Below are 20,049 nucleotides of genomic sequence, written 5' to 3' on the forward strand. Positions count from 1 at the left end.
GGATCCCTGAATTAAGTTAGCTTCACTGCAGTCTAAAAGAATGGTGTTTGCAACATTTTATCCAGTACTTGCAGTGAAATTCCAGTACACAGTGACATGTGTAAGGAGGAATGTGTTATAATATTCATTGCTCTCTGATAAACTCCAGTAGTGTTTAAGATCCATTTATTATAGACATTAGACATTTACTGTCAGTGGCACAGAGGTATGTGTGGACTTGAATGGAGAAAGTGTCAGTGTGCAATAATATTAGGTGGAAACACACATAAAAACTTGAGATGACTGACTGCTGAATTGCTGAAGTGTCATTCTTCTCAAGGGCAAAAGAACAGATGCTACTTTGCTTTGTGTGTCACATCTTTTCACTGTTGAGCAGAGCTGCTGGTTGATTGTTCAGCAATAAGTCATTTCAGGTCTTTATGTGCCTGGCCACCATTCAGAACTTTAAGATGAAGTTTAATTATAGTCTATCCTCCTTTCAATTTTGTTTCCAGTACTTTCCATTATTGTAGTAAACAACAAAGTGTGGTTTTATATGTGGTATATATCTTCACAGGAAAAAGTGTTGCTAAACATGTTGGAGTTGATATGGACCCCTTGATCACAAACAAGAGTGTTTGTGATTGACCCACATGAACAACAAGACAGGCTAACTTTACTAATGTTTGACATGAACTCAGTACTTATTAGCTTTCATATTGGTAAAGAAAAATGCAAAACCATGAAGATCTCTATAATAGATTTATTTTTAACATTTGTGACAGCATATTAAAAATAATTTTAAAACACAGTTTACCCCTTTCAAGCTAATTTCTTCTAAAATTTAATTAATATAAATAAAGGTACATAATTATATAATTGGATACATAAAAACTGGAATTCCAGTGCAGTCAGACTTCAATATCTGGTAACAGGAAGTGCTACAGCTATTCTGATGTATCACCTTCAGTCAGTCATACTAATAATTTGAAAGGAACTGTTGTTTTTTATTTCACTTCACACAGCATGAGCATTTAAAACAACTGTGTTACAAAGTAGAACTTTGGGAGAATCATTAATTTTTGCTAATAGTCATAATGATTTGCCCATTATATGGACATTTTAAGCTTCACTGCCTCTTGGTATTTTATAGAACCTTTGTACTAACACTAGATTTGATATTTTCTCCCATATCTTATCATCATTGAAAACCTATGACATGACATTATACTTTACAGAAATCACAGTCAGCTTCACTAAAACAATTGCACTTCAGACATCTGACAACTGTTTGTCCACTAGCAATACCTGTAAAAGCCCATAACCAAATGAAATAATATCATCAATTTTTGCTCCTGTATGCCTTATTTGCATAAGTAATTCATCAGAATAGTACGTGGAAACAAAATAAAGGGAATCAGTGTTACAGAGTGGGGTTCCCAGATAGTGGTAGATGTACCACTGATGGTTCACAAGAAACAAACATACTGAAGTAAAATTGTGGTACCAAGAAAGATTGCATCTAGTACCGGAGTGTGTATATTGTAATGAGGAGGTTGTTGACTATTACAATTATGGTGCGAAGTTGAGTGACTTATATGTAATTGTTTTTCAAGTTAGATATGGAATGATTTTTAAGCCAGGAAGCCTCTTCTACCTCCAAGGATGTAGTTAACAAAAGTAAATTTGGCCTTACAGCAAAGGCTGTCATAGAGATCAGTGATGAGCCAATTCTTCAATGAGTTGTAAGCTTAGAAATGCTTTCAAACAAAAACATGAAGCTTTCCGTATTAGCAAAAATCCTGCCCCCCAGTCTGTTTAACCTAACACACCCTCTCTCTCTCTCTCTCTCTCTCTCTCTCTCTCTCTCTCTCTCTCTCTCTCTCTCTCTCTCTCCCCCCACTGCTCCCATTCCACTACCGAAGGGTTTGTTAAAAAGTGAACAACCTGTAGTTGTATGTGATATGTCAAATATTCTAAAAATGCCATGTCAAATATTCTAAAAATGCCAAGTGGTATGCAGTGGCAAAGTTTGAGAACCCCTATTACATGGCAGTGACAAAGTAAGTAAGTCAGCTTACAAATTCCCTCACACTCTGTGTGTTTAAAAATTAAGAAGCTTGTGAAAGTGTTGTACAAAGAACTAAAATGTTTCCAAAATACAGAAAACAAAATTAAAAATTCTAAAGTCATAAATATGATTAAAAGTGAAATGTAAAACAGTGAGACTGAAATGTACATCATAGTCACAATAAACAAGATTTTGCCAATTAAGTAGTGTGGCAGGAAAATGTTAAGACAGAATGTTTACAGGTTGAAGGAGGGTTCCAGACCTGTCACTGTCAGCTGAAATGTGAAATATTATAATAAATCTGCTCTTGGAGCCAGTAGCTCAGTTATATTACTAGCAGGAGCAAACTTTTCAACAATTGTCAGTCAGTATAGTCATCACATCTCTAAGAAAAAATTGTGATCTATCTTTCTTGCGAGCAAAGAACATTATAAAAAATAAATTATGACTAAAACACACAAATTAAATGTTGATTTGTGAATTCCTAAAATAAAGGAAACCTTTGTTTTGTGTTTAGGGTAACTGCAAATGCAATGTACAATTAGGAATCTGACAAACTAGCATATACAAACTTTTAAGTTGGGCATGAATTGTGACTGAAGTTTAACTGTAATCAGTATAATGTGTTACATACAACAGAATCTGTGTATACACTTCCAGTTTGTTTCTCGTCTTCCTCTTGACATGTCGTGTGCCTAGGCACAGACAGTGTAAATGACACCTCTATGCAGGAAGTAATGCGCCCTTATGCATAAAGGACTGGGCGATCTTTAATTGATAATTCATTCTTCCACTTGGAAATACATTTCAGGAGAAGATTATGGCTGCGCACCTATGTGAACCCTAGATGTCACCCTTGATCTATTTCTCACTTCTGCTGTTGATACTGTTATTCCAAAGATGTCCTCATGATATCGATTCTCATCCTGTAAACAATAACACATTGTGTTAAACACACACATGATAATTCACATACATTTGTCATTAGGCCTTTACAACAGTAGGCAACATCAGACAGTTACATTATTATATACAAATGTACTGTGGGATATCTATTGAAATAACAACATTATATTACAGTTAATGAATTCCTTCAGTCACAAATTGGCTAGGCAACTAACCAGTCATATATTGTTTGTTTGATTGCATTTATATGTCTTATCTTCTGTATGACTATTTTCTTTGCTTTTTTTCCATGTATGCAAACTTTTCCTTTGATAAATAAATTAAAATTTGAACCTGTCTGCAAGACTGGGACTCAAACTTTATTCCTGGATTGCTAGTTCCACAAGGTATACAGAAGAACTTTTGTAAAGTCCGGAAGGTAAGGGGCAAGGTACTGATGGAAGTAAAACATTCGGGCAGGTTGTGAGTCAGGCAAGAATAACTCATTTGGAAGAGCACTTTCCTCCGAAAGGCAATGGTCCCAGATTCATTTCCTGCTCTGGCAAACAGTTTTAATCTGCCAGAAAGTTACAAATCAGTGCACGCTCCACTGCATAATGAAAATTCATTGTCGATATTAAAACTGTAACACCATAGTGTGTCTTAATACAGGTGAAATGTATGTCTTTGTATGTGTAGTGATTAGAAGCACAAATTGTTTGATTATACATGTTGTTGGTTTATTTGGTTTAAGAACTGCCCTTTAATGTACCTGGATGGGAAAAAATTTAAGCAGCAAGTGGCAATGGGAGCAGATGCTTACAAAAGTTAAGGAAATGAGCAAGCTTGTGGAGCCAGTGACTCCTTCTGGCAGAAGGGTTGAAGAGGAAGGAAGAGTGATGAGTGATGAAGGGAGGGACTGGTGACATGTAGGAAATTGGAAGTATTATGGAAAAGTCACCCAGAACTCCAACTCACAGGAGACTTGCAAGATGGTGTGAGAAGGAAAGACTGATTGTTCAGGACTGCACAGGATGAGATTTCGAAACCTGAGAGCTTAAGGTTGGAAGACAGAGTAATACACAAGACAGAAATTACCGACCAAACACCATGTGATGGTTTATAAGAGTGGAAAGCTAAGTACATTATGTGTGGTGGAGGTGTCAGCTGAGGAAAAATAGACCGGTCAACAAAGAAAAGATGTAGGGAATCAGAAGCGAGTGAAGGAAGGAAAAGTTACCAAGGAGGAATGGCAAGTCCAAAAAAATTAATGTATATTAGCGCTAGGTGGGTGGCAAGAACCAAGAACATGTTGTAATGACAATTCCTGCACTCTGCAATAGCGTATTGTGTGTTATCAATATACAGTTTCTGTCTGTGCCCATTCATCTTAACTGCTATCTTGGTGGTGGTCATATGAATGTAGAAGGCCGAAAAGTGTTTACGTAACAGCTGGTATACGACATGTGTCATTTCACATGTGACTCTTCATTTGATAGTTTATGATTTCCCAGTTAAAGGGCTGGTATAGGTAGTGATAGGAGGGTACACAGGGAAAGTCTTACAGTGAGGATGGCCACAGGGGCAGGCACCATAGAGTAGGAAAATGGGTGGAGAAGGAACATAGTGCCCAACCAGGATGTTATAGAGATTGGGTAGACCATGAAAAGCTCTTCTAACTGTGATGTGTATAATAGAAGACAGAATGGACCTCATTTCAGGGCATGATTTTAGGAAATCATAGCCTTATTCAAGTAGCTGATTAACACATTCAAGACCAGGGTAGTATTGACTGATAAGAGATGTAGCCCTAATTGTTGAGGGTTTGTATAAGGGGAACAAACTTATTCATCACATTGTAGAAAACCAAAAGGAAGTAGATGAGATGAGAGATATGATACTACAAGAATCTGACAGAGCACTGAAAGACCTAAGTTGAAACAAGGCCCCTGGAGCAAGTCACATTCCCTCAGGAAAGCAGAACACAGGGAGAACCAGCCATGACAATTATTCTATCTGATGTGCAAGATAGATGAGACAGGTGAAATACCCTCAGACTTCAGAATCAATTTTTAATGTAATTCCATTTCCAGAGAAGGTAGATGCAGACATTTGTGAATACTCCTGGATCAGCATTTTATCAAGCCATATTTGCAAAATAATTACACAAGTAATTTACAGAAGAATGAAACAACTGCTAGAGCCCAACCTTTGGAAAGATTACTTTGGGTTCTGAAGAAATGTAGGAACACTTAAGGCAATACTGACCCTAGGACATATCTTAGAAGATACATTGAAGAAAAAGGCAAATTAATGTTTGTAGCATCGCCGTTAAAAATGTTGCAGGTGGCAGTGAAACTTACAGGGAATGAGAGGACATTTGCAGTTTGTACAGAAACCTAATTGCAATTACAAGAGCTGAAGGACATGGAGGGGAAGCAGTGGTGGGGAAGTGATTGAATCAGGTTTGTAGCCTATCCCTAATGTTAGTCTGTTCATAGTACAGGCTGTAAAGAAAACCAAGGGGAAATTTGGAAATGGAATTAAAGTTCAGGGAGTAGATATAACAATGTTAATGTTTCTCGGTGACTTTGTAATTCTGTCAGTGGTGGCAAAGGAGTTGGAATAACAATGTCTTGGGTATGGATTACAAGAGGAACACCAATGAGAATAAAACAAGAGTCATGGAATGTAGCTAGATTAAATCAGGAGATGCTTTGGGAACAAGACTAGGAAATGAAACACTAAAAGTGACTGATGAGTTTTGCTATATAGGCAGTAAAATAACTGATGATGATAAAGTAGGGAGGATATACAATGCAGACTAGCTAAAGGAAGAAAAGTGTTTCTGAAGAAGAGAAATTTGCCAACATGTAATAGAAATTTGTGTTACGAAATATTTTGTGAAAGTATTTGTCTGGAGTGTTATTTTGTACAGAACTGAATTGTGGAAAATAAACAGTTCAGACAAGAAGAGAATAGAGGCTCATGAAATGTGGTTGATACAGAAGAATGCTGAAGATTAGGTAGGTAGATTGAATAACAAATGAGGGTTACTGAATCAAATTAAGGAAGAAAGAAATTTATGATGCAATTTGAGTAAAAGAAGGAGTCAGTTGATAGGACACATCCTGAAACTTGAAGAATTTTGAGGGGAGGGGATTGGGGGATAAAAACTTTAGTTGCCATAGTGTCTGTTTCTGTGGACATTACATTGTTCTTCCTAACAACACAGACACTGCAGTGTTGTACACTCCTGGAAATGGAAAAAAGAACACATTGACACCGGTGTGTCAGACCCACCATACTTGCTCCGGACACTGCGAGAGGGCTGTACAAGCAATGATCACACGCACGGCACAGCGGACACACCAGGAACCGCGGTGTTGGCCGTCGAATGGCGCTAGCTGCGCAGCATTTGTGCACCGCCGCCGTCAGTGTCAGCCAGTTTGCCATGGCATACGGAGCTCCATCGCAGTCTTTAACACTGGTAGCATGCTGCGACAGCGTGGACGTGAACCGTATGTGCAGTTGACGGACTTTGAGCGAGGGCGTATAGTGGGCATGCGGGAGGCCGGGTGGACGTACCGCCGAATTGCTCAACACGTGGGGCGTGAGGTCTCCACAGTACATCGATGTTGTCGCCAGTGGTCGGCGGAAGGTGCACGTGCCCGTCGACCTGGGACCGGACCGCAGCGACGCACGGATACATGCCAAGACCGTAGGATCCTACGCAGTGCCGTAGGTGACCGCACCGCCACTTCCCAGCAAATTAGGGACACTGTTGCTCCTGGGGTATCGGCGAGGACCATTCGCAACCGTCTCCATGAAGCTGGGCTACGGTCCCGCACACCGTTAGGCCGTCTTCCGCTCACGCCCCAACATCGTGCAGCCCGCCTCCAGTGGTGTCGCGACAGGCGTGAATGGAGGGACGAATGGAGACGTGTCGTCTTCAGCGATGAGAGTCGCTTCTGCCTTGGTGCCAATGATGGTCGTATGCGTGTTTGGCGCCGTGCAGGTGAGCGCCAAAATCAGGACTGCATACGACCGAGGCACACAGGGCCAACACCCGGCATCATGGTGTGGGGAGCGATCTCCTACACTGGCCGTACACCACTGGTGATCGTCGAGGGGACACTGAATAGTGCACGGTACATCCAAACCATCATCGAACCCATCGTTCTACCATTCCTAGACCGGCAAGGGAACTTGCTGTTCCAACAGGACAATGCACGTCCGCATGTATCCCGTGCCACCCAATGTGCTCTAGAAGGTGTAAGTCAACTACCCTGGCCAGCAAGATCTCCGGATCTGTCCCCCATTGAGCATGTTTGGGACTGGATGAAGCGTCGTCTCACGCGGTCTGCACGTCCAGCACGAACGCTGGTCCAACTGAGGCGCCAGGTGGAAATGGCATGGCAAGCCGTTCCACAGGACTACATCCAGCATCTCTACGATCGTCTCCATTGGAGAATAGCAGCCTGCATTGCTGCGAAAGGTGGATGTACACTGTACTAGTGCCGACATTGTGCATGCTCTGTTGCCTGTGTCTATGTGCCTGTGGTTCTGTCAGTGTGATCATGTGATGTATCTGACCCCAGGAATGTGTCAATAAAGTTTCCCCTTCCTGGGACAATGAATTCACGGTGTTCTTATTTCAATTTCCAGGAGTGTATTTATCAACCAATACCAGGCAGTAAGGGGTTATCTGCATGTGAGTACAGGTTGTGATTCAGGAATAATGACATGGAAATCTGGGTCTACCATGAGTTGTGCTCAGATAGCCAAGGTGGGTAAGATGACCGTTCACATAAAGTGGGAGATCGGTGTTCCAGTCCCAGTCCAGCACTGATTTTCATTTTCATCATTCTGTTGAATGGCTGATGGTTGCCAATATTTGCAACTATGGATACATATCATGCAGTTGTAGAGGGAAGCCAAGACTTAAATGCAGCAAGTGGGTTCAAATGGATGTAGATTGTGATAGCTATACACAAATGAAGGGGCTTGCACATCATTGGGTTTTATGGAGAGCTGCATCAAATTAATCTTCAGACTGAAGAACACACCAACAACACAAATGATGTAGTTCTTGCATATCATAATTAAGTGCATGGTAGAGTGTAATTTCGGTGGTGTTGTATATGGTTTCTTCCTGCTCTCATGACAAATGGTATTGGGAGAATGTGAACTGTCAGGAATATATCTTTATCTTCACTTTATGAAGGTATGATACTGAAGGAGCTAATAGATATTACAGATATTGCTATATCTGTGGGTAATCAGATACTGCTGCACGCATTGAAGCTGTACAAGAAGTAGAGAAAAGGAGGAAGCTGCCAGGTGAGAGAGCCACCTCTGGAAGAGTGACCCAAATTAACAGCAGGTGAACAAAATGTGACAGATAGACTGCGGACAAGACAACAGATCTAGAAAACAACTAATGATACCCGAAACCACTGGCACAATGATGACAACAGCGTTAATAGTAGCAGAGAAACAAATCCAAAGAAAGTAACCAGATGACAAGCAAGGACAAGCAGTCCTAGTGCAGTTAAGATAGATACATCAGTATCAAGTGTGAGCCCTAAGCGACTGGCTGTGGCTGGACGGCTCCCTATATACCAGCCACGTACAATGGTATTGGCAACTGTACTCGACCGAGCGAGGTGGCGCAGTGGTTAGACACTGGACTCGCATTCGGGAGGACGAATCCCGCGTCCGGCCATCCTGATTTAGGTTTTCCGTGATTTCCCTAAATCGCTCCAGGGAAATGCCGAGATGGTTCCTTTGAAAGGGCACGGCCAACTTCCTTCCCAGTCCTTCCCTAATCCGATGAGACCGATGACCTCGCTGTCTGGTCTCCTTCCCCAAAACCAGCCAACCAACCAACTGTACTCACGTGGCGCTCTCGACATGCGAACACAGTGCTGTGCGACCATAGTGCCCCTAACAACTAAGTCTTCCAGTCTCCTGTGGCAGGCATTCAGTCTGTTCAATGGCTGATACCAGAGATACAGGGTGACACAGAAAAATGGGAACATTTCCACAATCCAATAACACTAGAAATGATGAAGTTAAGAAATTTCATTCATAGTAAATGAAACCTTACAACTTTGCCATTTACAAAACATTGATGGCATTTATCATTTTGTAAAAATCACTTCCTTTAGATGGCGTCCTCCTGTACGAATACATTTGTGAAATCTGCTGTTGAGATTCCTCATTGACCACTGCAACATCTCAGCTCGGATACTGTGAATTGCATCCCAAATTCTCTGTTTTAACTCATCCAGGGTTCTTGGTCAAATCATGCAGACCTGCCTCTTGAGGTAGCCCCACAAGAAAAAACTACAAACAGATTAATCTGGCAATCTAGAGGGCCAGGGAATGTTACCGAATCCTGAGATCACACGGTTGCCAAACATTCTCGCACCTATGCCATTGACTGCCATGCAGTGTGTGATGTCGCTCCATCCTGTTGAAACCAGGCTTCTTCAACGTCTGGAAAGTTGTTCAATGCAGGTGTAACGAAAGTTCGTCTGACATCCACAACTTGTTTAGAAATTCATCATCATTGTTTACTTTTGTTATCATTTATTGACAGAATCCTAATCGTAATTGGTAATCGTTGTCCTCCAATTGTTGCACCATCTGTAGTTTGTACGGATGAAATTTTAAATCAAGCTGAAGAGTTCTGGAAACACTCTTCTGGGACATTCCAATCACCACTTCTTGGTCGTCGTGTTGGTTTCTTCTTGAGGGCAGATCCAGTCTCTTCAAAGTTATTAATCCAACATTTTATCACGTGTTTTGAGAGAATGGCATCATGACTTCCTAAATTATAAAAACGTCGAAACTCCCTCTGCTTCGCTACCAAACTATCATTGTTTTTGTAAAACATTTTTGTGGCTAACACACACGATTACTGAAGTGGCGGACTGATTACTCGCTAACTGTCACGAACCCACAGTGCTGCCACCTGCCCATGGCTGCCACTACTTATTTCAAACATTCTTATTATTCCGTGTCACCCTGTACTATCTTAAAATCCATTTCCAGGAATTTTCTAAACTGATTTTTGTGATATATTTGAAGTATTTTTCCTATGTATGCATTTTAAGTATGCTATTTCAAAATTTCTTTTACACTATTTTATGAGGAAACATAATGTATTACAAGTCACTTTAGTTAGCAAATTTGTTTTTACTAGTTTATGGTGTAATGTTCAAAATGTATCTAAATCATGTAAAATATATCAAATGATCCATTAAAATACTTGGTTATCATTGAAAATACAGCTTTGTGCTGACCCGCATTATTATAATTATAGGTAATTTAGGCATGAAGAAATGACTTACAAAGAAACTCGCACATTACAGATAAGCATATCAAACTAGTTTTCAGATAAGCATATCAAACTAGTTTTAGAAGCAAAGAGGGCAACAGCAACAATGACTTGCAGATTAATGTTTTTGGAAAACCATTTTTGGGGATAGTATTTGAACAGTATTATCCCTTTTTAAAATCTGTATAAAGAATCAACAGGAAAAAAATTGTTTTCAAACTGCTTATTACTTTTTCAATAGTTGACATTGTTGTATATACAGAGAGGTGAATATGTGTTGGGTCCTTAGATTCTGCCCTAGAACAAAGTTAAGCTATAAATAGTGGGGTCCTCTATAGGGATTTTTTAGTTTTTTCTCATGTGTATCAGGTCATGATTGCAAACATGAATAATATTTTGGAGGCAGGCACATCAAGGCTAATGTCAGGAGGCTGGTTTGGCCACTCATTATAAACAGGGCATCCATCATCCCCTTCACAAGACTGTCACCAATCCATGCATTCTGTTATTGGTGCACTTTTTACTTTACTTACCTTTGTGCTGTACACTACTCATAATGACCCTGCATCCTTGTTTGAGAGTTTTGTTTTCAGTACCTGATTCTGATCACGATGTTACTTTTTAAGCAGATTGCAGATGAGATACCAGACTTTGCTGAGATGGTGCCCTGAGTTGCAGTTAAATAAGGTTATCTGCACTTTTAATTCCAATGGCTTAGTGAATATTAAAAATTATAGGTCTTGATCAGATCCTTAATGGAGTGCCAAACCACAGTTCGCTAAACACTGATTTGTATGGTAGCCCTCAATGTGTGTGTTTCTGGTGTTCAGTGCAGCATACTTTCAAGGTTCTGACAGTTTGGCTACTGGATGACACACCATATTGGCAAAGGATGTGGTAGGCCCTATGATCCTTAACTGTAGAAGCCCAGGTTATCACGTATGCTGTCAGTTAGTGATCTGATATTGGCAGGCAGAATATGAATCACATCTAAAGCTTATTTAAAACAGATCTTGCTCGTCAGAATGACAACAGATGGAAATTAATAACTGTGTCTCATATACATTTTTAGTGAGCTTTATCAACTATTCACCTACAGTTCATGAAAATGTACAGTGCCTAGATTAAAGAACTATAGCTCTTCTTTGGTAAACGAGATGAGCTGCTTACCTAATTTACTGTACAACTAAATTTTTCAGCCTATTTCCAGTCTCAGTGAAAATCTTCTCAAATAGGTAAGGTCTGTTTTTTAACAACAGGCCTACAATATTTCTATTATGGGTGAATGTTTGAAACATATTTTCCTTGTAATTTTCAAGGAAATCTTTTTGAACAGTTTTGCAGGTATTTTTATCTTGTCTACCACTTGAATAATAGTAATGTGTTCAGTTTATTGCAAAGTGTTTAAAGTCTCCACCAGCTATTATGACATAATTAATTGAATTTTCTTGGAAGTTTTTAGCTGCTTCAGCAGGTGAATTTAGTAGCTAATACAAATTTACTGAAACTTTCAGTTTATCTTGTCCATAACTTACTGTTTACAGACTGTATTTCTACTTCATTTGAAATAATCTTTTAAAGGAACTAACTATAATCTCGGAACCCAGGTAACAGGCATCATTTATTCTGAAATGGAACTGCAACTGGTTGCCCAAGTGACCTCATTTGCTGTTATGACAGCCTCTTCAACATATAGGACAACCTCTTCAGCATATTGAATGATTCCCCCTGGGGTAAACATGGAGTACACACATGATTCTCATTTCCTGCCTTGAAATCATTCCCCAAAAAGGTATCATGATCTGACTTAATGTTCCAACTGCCTGCCTCCTGTTACCTCCTATGGTGCTGTGCTCCTACCAGCTTTTCTCCTATACACCACGTCTTTCATAATCCAACATTAAGAGGAACTGTTGATTCCATTCTCCTTCTGTGCATCTTACTCTTTCTTTCTGTCTGTACCTGAGGCATACAATAATAACCAGATTTTATATGATCACTACAGTTTTCTGTGAAAACTGATAGATATACTGAGTTGGATTTTAAGAATTTGTCATAACAGCTCATAAATGTGCTCTCTTTGTAATGCAGTACATAAATTGCATTTGCTCTCACTCTGAGATATAATGAAAAAGAAACTCTGGGGCAGGTGTGGGCAAATAACAGCCTTCGGGCCACATGCAGTTTTTTGGCAGTCCGCTAAGGCAGTCGAAAATTTTATGTGACAATTTATACCTTTTTCTAAAATGCAGAGTTAACTAAAGCATGCAATTGGTTTAAAAGGTGTGGCCTCTGCTAATCTCTGCTTTCACAAAGTGGCCCCCGAGCCGAAACAATTGCCCATCCCTGCTCTAGGAGATAAAAAGTTGATCAGCGTACCCTCATTTTCACCATGTAGTTCTCTATCTCTCCATCTGTCATTGTGCTGTGTTGCTGAATAATTTTCTTCATTGTCTGATAAACATCTTCAGCCATTGTGCAATCACCACAGACATAGAAATGACAATCCTCATCCATAACTTTCTTGTAAATCTCAAAAGCCTCTTTCTGAAGCAGGTCTTGGACATAGGTCTGAAACAAAGACATGAAACGTTGTGAAAATCATAAATATTCAAGGTATAATGATACATCCATATAAATAAATGTGCAAAAGCAAAAGATTTGTGATGTTATTCTTCAACATCTCCCAGTGTAATTCATGATGTAATAGTCCACAGGTAAATAGCCAGATGTCAGTGTCCCGTAGGCACTGGCATCTGGCTTTTCACCTGTGAACTATTCCATCAAAAGATTTGTTTAATGGTACACCAGAATATGAAGGAGAAATTACAACATCAGGGAAGCAGGGATTCATGAAAATGTAATAAAAACAAGTTTCACATACCAGGGTTGCCACAGGTTCTGGAAAACATGGAGTTACAAACACATCAGGGAAATATCAGGGAAATTAAAAAAAAATCACTGATAAAATCTCATTTTTGTCTCAGTAGATGAAATGACTTATTCACTGAGGTGTCATGCATCGTCGCTGGCTGGGTGCAGCTCAGTACATGCATCGCTCCCCTTCTCCCTCATTCCTACTGCTTCTTCTCTTTCTACCACTCCCCTCAGCTTGCAATCAGTGCTACCACCACTTCTTCCCACTACCGTAGCAGCTGCCGATGGGAGGCAGGGAGGCATGAGGAGTGGTTTGTTTGGATCCAATTCTCAGAGACTGAAGATGGCTACCTGTCCTCTCTATTGTTGATTATTTTTGAGTATTTAAACAAGTTATCAGCTGCATGGAGTGATCACCATGGTCTCATTTCATCAACATGCTGTCTGTGGCTTCTCAATAGCTGGCCACACGAGTGGATTTCCACGATGGGACAAAACCGGAGGCCGTTTCTGTTGATATCTGTAATAGCTCAGGCCCGCCATCGGAAGCCATTCAGTTCCAGCTAATGTGCAGGCCCTGCCTGTCGGATCTAGTCTCACCGATTTGCCCGCAGGTCAGGTCCATTTGTGTGTGGTGTATATTCAGCAGATTCTCATAGTTTATCTATGGACCCAGGACTGCAATGTTCCTCAGCAGGCCAGAGACCACAGGCGATGGATTTCAGGAATTTCGACTGGGCACGTTGTACATTGTGGCACGTTTTATAGACATTTTATTTGTTCTAGTACATTTTGACACTTTGAAAGTAGTTTATGTGTTAGGTAGTATGGATCATAAGAAAAAGAAAATTGTGTCAGTCATAGGTGGTTTGTATACTATGTACTCACATACAGGGTGACACAGGATAACGGGAATATTTGAAATGAGTAGTGGCAGCCAATGGCAGGTGGCAGTACTGCGGGTTCATGACAGTTAGCGAGTAAACAGTCTGCCATTTCAGTAATCGTGGATTAGTGAAACAGACAACAGTGTGTGTTAGCCATAAAAATGTTTTATAAAAAAATGATAGTTTGGTAGTGGCACAGAGGGAGTTTCGACGTTTTTATAATTTAGGAAGTCGTGGTGCCATTCTGTTCAAACACGTGATAAAATGTTGGATTAATAACTTTGAAGAGACTGGATCTGCCTTCAAGAAGAAACCAACAGGACGACCAAGAAGTGTGCGTTATCCAGCAAACATTGATGTTGTACGCAAGTCTGTCTTACAGAGCCCACGGTGTTCAATTCATAAGCAAGCAGCAGTGATTGGAATGTCCCAGGAGAGTGTTTGCAGAATTCTTCAGCTTGATTTAAAATTTCATCTATACAAACTACAGATGGTGCAACAATTGAAGGACAACGATTACTGGTTACGATTAGGATTCTGTCAACAAATATAACAAAAGTAAACAATGATAATGAATTTCTAAACAAGTTGTGGATGTCAGATGAGGCACATTTTCATCTCACAGGTTATGTGAATACACATAACTACCATTACTGGGCAAACACAAATCCTAATGAGCACCCTTTACATGATAGTAAAGTGACAGTGTGGTGTGGTGTTTCATCACATGGGATTATCAGACAGTATGTTTTCACAAATGAACATGGTAGCACAATAACTGTCAATGCCGATCGTTACATGGAGATGTTATGAACTTTCATTATATCTGCACTGAACAACTTTCCAGACGTTCAAGAAGCATGGTTTGAACAGGACAGAGTGACATCACACACTGCACGACAGTCAATGGGATATGTGCGAGAATGTTCGGCAACCATTTGATCTCACAATTCGGTAACATTCCCTGGCCCTCTAGATCGCCAGATTTATCCGTTTGTGATTTGTTCTTGTGGTGCTACCTCAAGAGGCAGGTCTGCATGATTTGACCAAGAACCATGGATGAGTTAAAACAGAGAATTTGGGATGCAGTTCACAGTATCCCAGCTGAGAGGCTGCAGCAGTCATGAGGAATCTCAACAGCAGGTTTCACAAATGTGTTCATACAGGAGGACACCATCTAAAGGACGTAACTTTAAAAAAATAAGAGAGAATGATAAATGTCATTAATGTTTTGTAAATGGCAAAGTTGTAAGGTTTCAGTTACTATGAATGCAATTTCTTTCCTTCGTCACTTCTAGTTATATTGGATTGTGAAAATTTTCCTGTTTTTCTGTGTCATCCAGTATTTCTCGAAAGAAAAATCACAAAATACCTGTAAAATAATAGATATAACACAGTGGGTAATAACTGACAATAACGAACATAGTAGACCCAACATTTTATTGGCGGTCACCTACAGTGTGGGTTTACACAGTTCTTCCCCATATTATGCACTTCTTTCAAGAGGCATTACTTTTTTCTGATGTTACTTCTGAAATTATTGAAGGTACTGTATATCCATCTTGCAACTCCAAGGAATGCGTATTTTTGTTTCCAAATTTGTTTAATTTTATTGAAATATAATTAAATCAGTGGTCCTAGTGAAACAATTATACCATTTGGCTTGCTTTCTCCATCTAAAAACAGTTCATTACAAAAGATGTTAATGTTAATACCTATGATTTTTGCTCACATAAGGTAACATCATCTGCTTGGAAGTTTTTCATAGATATTTCCTTGTTTCCACTCTTGTTTCTTGTGCTGTAGCTGCAAAGACAGAGTGTCAACTTACCTCTTAACTTACCCTTGATGTCTCAAAATTTGTCAGGGAAAAATGCTTAAACTTGTCTGGAAATCGGGGAAATATTAAGGAATTTCACTTAGGGAAACTTGTGGCAACCCTGATTGCGCATTGCTTCTTCTATAAGAATTTAGAAAAGGAGTTGTAGACACACACAAATTAACCTTGGGAATCAGCGTATTCCCTACAATTGTTGATGGACATAGTGTAACAGCTATCAACAATCTCTTTTTCAGGCCCAAAAATCTATAGTGATTTCACTGTAAAAGCAACAGGCCTAGTCATTGGTTTAACTGACCATGATGATCAAATGTTAAAATAAAATTTAGTGACCATTGAGAAATACATTGTGGAACAAAAGCATTGGATTTCAACATCATAAACAATGACATGATCACATGCTCAGGCAGAAATATGGAAGTAATGTTGGGGTAAAATTTTTAAAGCTGGTAGTGTAGATGCAAAATTTAACTCTTTCTTAAATATATTCCGACAACACTTTGTTATTTTTCCCCTTTAACAAGTAAAGGCAAAACTGAATAAAAGCAAGGATAAAGAATCGATAACTCCAGGGATTAAAGAGTCTTGTGCTAGGAAGAGAAAGCTTCATGTAGTTTACAGAACAAAACAGTAGTCAAGATTTGAAACTCTTTCATTAAAAAAGCAAAACACATATTATGCTCCAAAAATAAAACACTCCAAGAATAAGGCAAATACTACTCATTGAAATGAAATTGAACCACCAAAAAATAGCTGTGCAGAAACAATGACACATTCAAATAATTGGCCACCAAATGTAATGACTACTTCCTCATAGTGGCTGCAAACACTGCCCCACTAATAAAAAACTGAATACAATTGTTTTAGATTTATTTGTACAGACAGTGCATGCACCACGAATGGGCATAAGCTTTAAAAATGCAATCGCTAAGGAGACCACCGAATTCATCAGGTCACTAAAGAGGAGTAAGTTTACTAGTTACAATGGTGTTTCTAACAAAATTTTGAAATCTTGTGCTGACTTGATAGAATTACCCGTGATAAAATCAGTCAATGACTTGGAGTGTGTGTCCTGACAGGCTTAAGAATATTGTAATAACACCCATCTGCAAAACTGGAGCTACACAAACCACTTCTAATTACAGATCTATATCACTGCTTCCAGTCTTTTCAAAAGTATTTGAAAAAGTGGCCCATGGTGGAATATGGACTCATTTAACTGAGCAGAATTTGTTAACCACCTTTCAGTTTGGCTTTTGTAAAGGATGCTACATGCATAAATCACTACAATATTTCACAAATGAAATGCTGGCAGAGCTAAATAAGAAAAATTATGCTGTTGGTTCCCCCCCCCCCCCCCCCCCAATGAACCATGGACCTTGCCGTTGGTGGGGAGGTTTGCGTGCCTCAGGGATACAGATAGCCGTACTGTAGGTGCAACCACAACGGAGGGGTATCTGTTGAGAGGCCAGACAAACGTGTGGTTCCTGAAGAGGGGCAGCAGCCTTTTCAGTAGTTGCAAGGGCAACAGTCTGGATGATTCACTGATCTGGCCTTGTAACAATAACCAAAACGGCCTTGCTGTGCTGGTACTGCGAACGGCTGAAAGCAAGGGGAAACTACAGCCGTAATTTTTCCCGAGGGCATGCAGCTTTACTGTATGATTAACTGATGATGGCGTCCTCTTGGGTAAAATATTCCGGAGGTAAAATAGTCCCCCATTCGGATCTCCGGGAGGGGACTACTCAAGAGGATGTCGTTATCAGGAGAAAGAAAACTGGCATTCTATGGATCGGAGCGTGGAATGTCAGATCCCTTAATCGGGCAGGTAGGTTAGAAAATTTAAAAAGGGAAATGGATAGGTTAAAGTTAGATATAGTGGGAATTAGTGAAGTTCGGTGGCAGGAGGAACAAGACTTCTGGTCAGATGACTACAGGGTTATAAACACAAAATCAAATAGGGGTAATGCAGGAGTAGGTTTAATAATGAATAGGAAAATAGGAATGCGGTTAAGCTACTACAAACAGCATAGTGAACGCATTGTTGTGGCCAAGATAGATACGAAGCCCACACCTACAACAGTAGTACAAGTTTATATGCCAACTAGCTCTGCAGATGGCGAAGAAATTGAAGAAATGTATGATGAAATAAAAGAAATTATTCAGATTGTGAAGGGAGACGAAAATTTAATAGTCATGGGTGACTGGAATTCGAGTGTAGGAAAAGGGAGAGAAGGAAACATAGTAGGTGAATATGGATTGGGGCTAAGAAATGAAAGAGGAAGCTGCCTGGTAGAATTTGGCACAGAGCACAACATAGTCATAGCTAACACTTGGTTTAAGAATCATGAAAGAAGGTTGTATACATGGAAGAACCCTGGAGATACTAAAAGGTATCAGATAGATTATATAATGATAAGACAGAGATTTAGGAACCAGGTTTTAAATTGTAAGCCATTTCCAGGGGCAGATGTGGACTCTGACCACAATCTATTGGTTATGACCTGTAGATTGAAACTGAAGAAACTGCAAAAAGGTGGGAATTTAAGGAGATGGGACCTGGATAAACTGAAAGAACCAGAGGTTGTACAGAGTTTCAGGGAGAGCATAAGGGAACAATTGACAGGAATGGAGGAAAGAAATACAGTAGAAGAAGAATGGGTAGCTTTGAGGGGTGAAGTAGCAAAGGCAGCAGAGGATCAAGTAGGTAAAAAGACGAGGGCTAGTAGAAATCCATGGGTAACAGAAGAAATATTGAATTTAATTGATGAAAGGAGAAAATATAAAAATGCAGTAAATGAAGCAGGCAAAAAGGAATACAAACGTCTCAAAAATGAGATCAACAGGAAGTGCAGAATGGCTAAGCAGGGATGACTAGAGGACAAATGTAAGGACGTAGAGGCCTATTTCACTAGGGGTAAGATAGATACTGCCTACAGGAAAATTAAAGAGACCTTTGGAGATACGAGAACAATTTGTATGAATATCAAGAGCTCAGATGGAAACCCAGTTCTAAGCAAAGAAGGGAAAGCAGAAAGGTGGGAGGAGTATATAGAGGATCTATACAAGGGCGATGTACTTGAGGACAATATTATGGAAATGGAAGAGGATGTAGATGAAGATGAAATGGGAGATATGATACTGCGTGAAGAGTTTGACAGAGCACTGAAAGACGTGAGTCGAAACAAGGCCCCCGGAGTAGACAACATTCCACTGGAACTACTGACGGCCTTGGGAGAGCCAGTCCTGACAAAACTCTACCATCTGGTGAGCAAGATGTATGAATTAGGCGAAATACCCTCAGACATCAAGAAGAATATAATAATTCCAATCCCAAAGAAAGCAGGTGTTGACAGATGTGAAAATTACCGAACTATCAGTTCAATAAGTCACAGCTGCAAAATACTAACACAAATTGTTTACAGACGAATGGAAAAACTAGTAGAAGCCAACCCCGGGGAAGATCAGTTTGGATTCCGTAGAAACACTGGAACACGTGAGGCAATACTAACCTTACGACTTATCTTGGAAGAAAGATTAAGAAAAGGCAAACCTACGTTTCTAGCATTTGTAGACTTAGAGAAAGCTTTTGACAATGTTGACTGGAATACTCTCTTTCAAATTCTAAAGGTGGCAGGGGTAAAATACAGGGAGCGAAAGGCTATTTACAATTTGTACAGAAACCAGATGGCAGTTATAAAAGAGTCGAGGAACATGAAAGGGAAGGGAGTAAGACAGGGTTGTAGCCTCTCCCCGATGTTGTTCAATCTGTATATTGAGCAAGCAGTAAAGGAAACAAAAGAAAAATTCGGAGTAGGTATTAAAATTCATGGAGAAGAAATAAAAACCTTGAGGTTCGCCGATGACATTGTAATTCTGTCAGAGACAGCAGAGGACTTGGAAGAGCAGTTGAATGGAATGGTCAGTGTCTTGAAAGGAGGATATAAGATGAACATCAACAAAAGCAAAACAAGGATAATGGAATGTAGTCTAATTAAGTCGGGTGATGCTGAGGGAATTAGATTAGGAAATGAGACACTTAAAGTAGTAAAGGAGTTTTGCTATTTGGGGAGCAAAATAACTGATGATGGTCGAAGTAGAGAGGATATAAAATGTAGACTGGCAATGGCAAGGAAAGCGTTTCTGAAGAAGAGAAATTTGT

General features: G+C 39.8%; 1 protein-coding gene across 1 annotated transcript in view; it reads right to left on the reverse strand.

The window, feature by feature from the left end:
- Window positions 1-2,868: 2,868 nt before the first annotated feature.
- LOC126481736 (nitric oxide synthase, salivary gland-like) overlaps window positions 2,869-20,049 on the reverse strand; it is a gene marked incomplete at its 5' end in the record, with an annotated part of 158,570 nt that continues 141,389 nt past the window's right edge. Inside the window, 2 exons of the mRNA XM_050105690.1 lie at window positions 2,869-2,976; window positions 12,663-12,854. Of these exons, the coding sequence (XP_049961647.1) occupies window positions 2,869-2,976; window positions 12,663-12,854 (300 nt within the window). The remainder of the gene's footprint in view (window positions 2,977-12,662; window positions 12,855-20,049) is intronic.

The sequence above is a fragment of the Schistocerca serialis genome, chromosome 5 (assembly GCF_023864345.2).
Source record: "Schistocerca serialis cubense isolate TAMUIC-IGC-003099 chromosome 5, iqSchSeri2.2, whole genome shotgun sequence".
NCBI classification, from domain to species: domain Eukaryota; kingdom Metazoa; phylum Arthropoda; class Insecta; order Orthoptera; family Acrididae; genus Schistocerca; species Schistocerca serialis.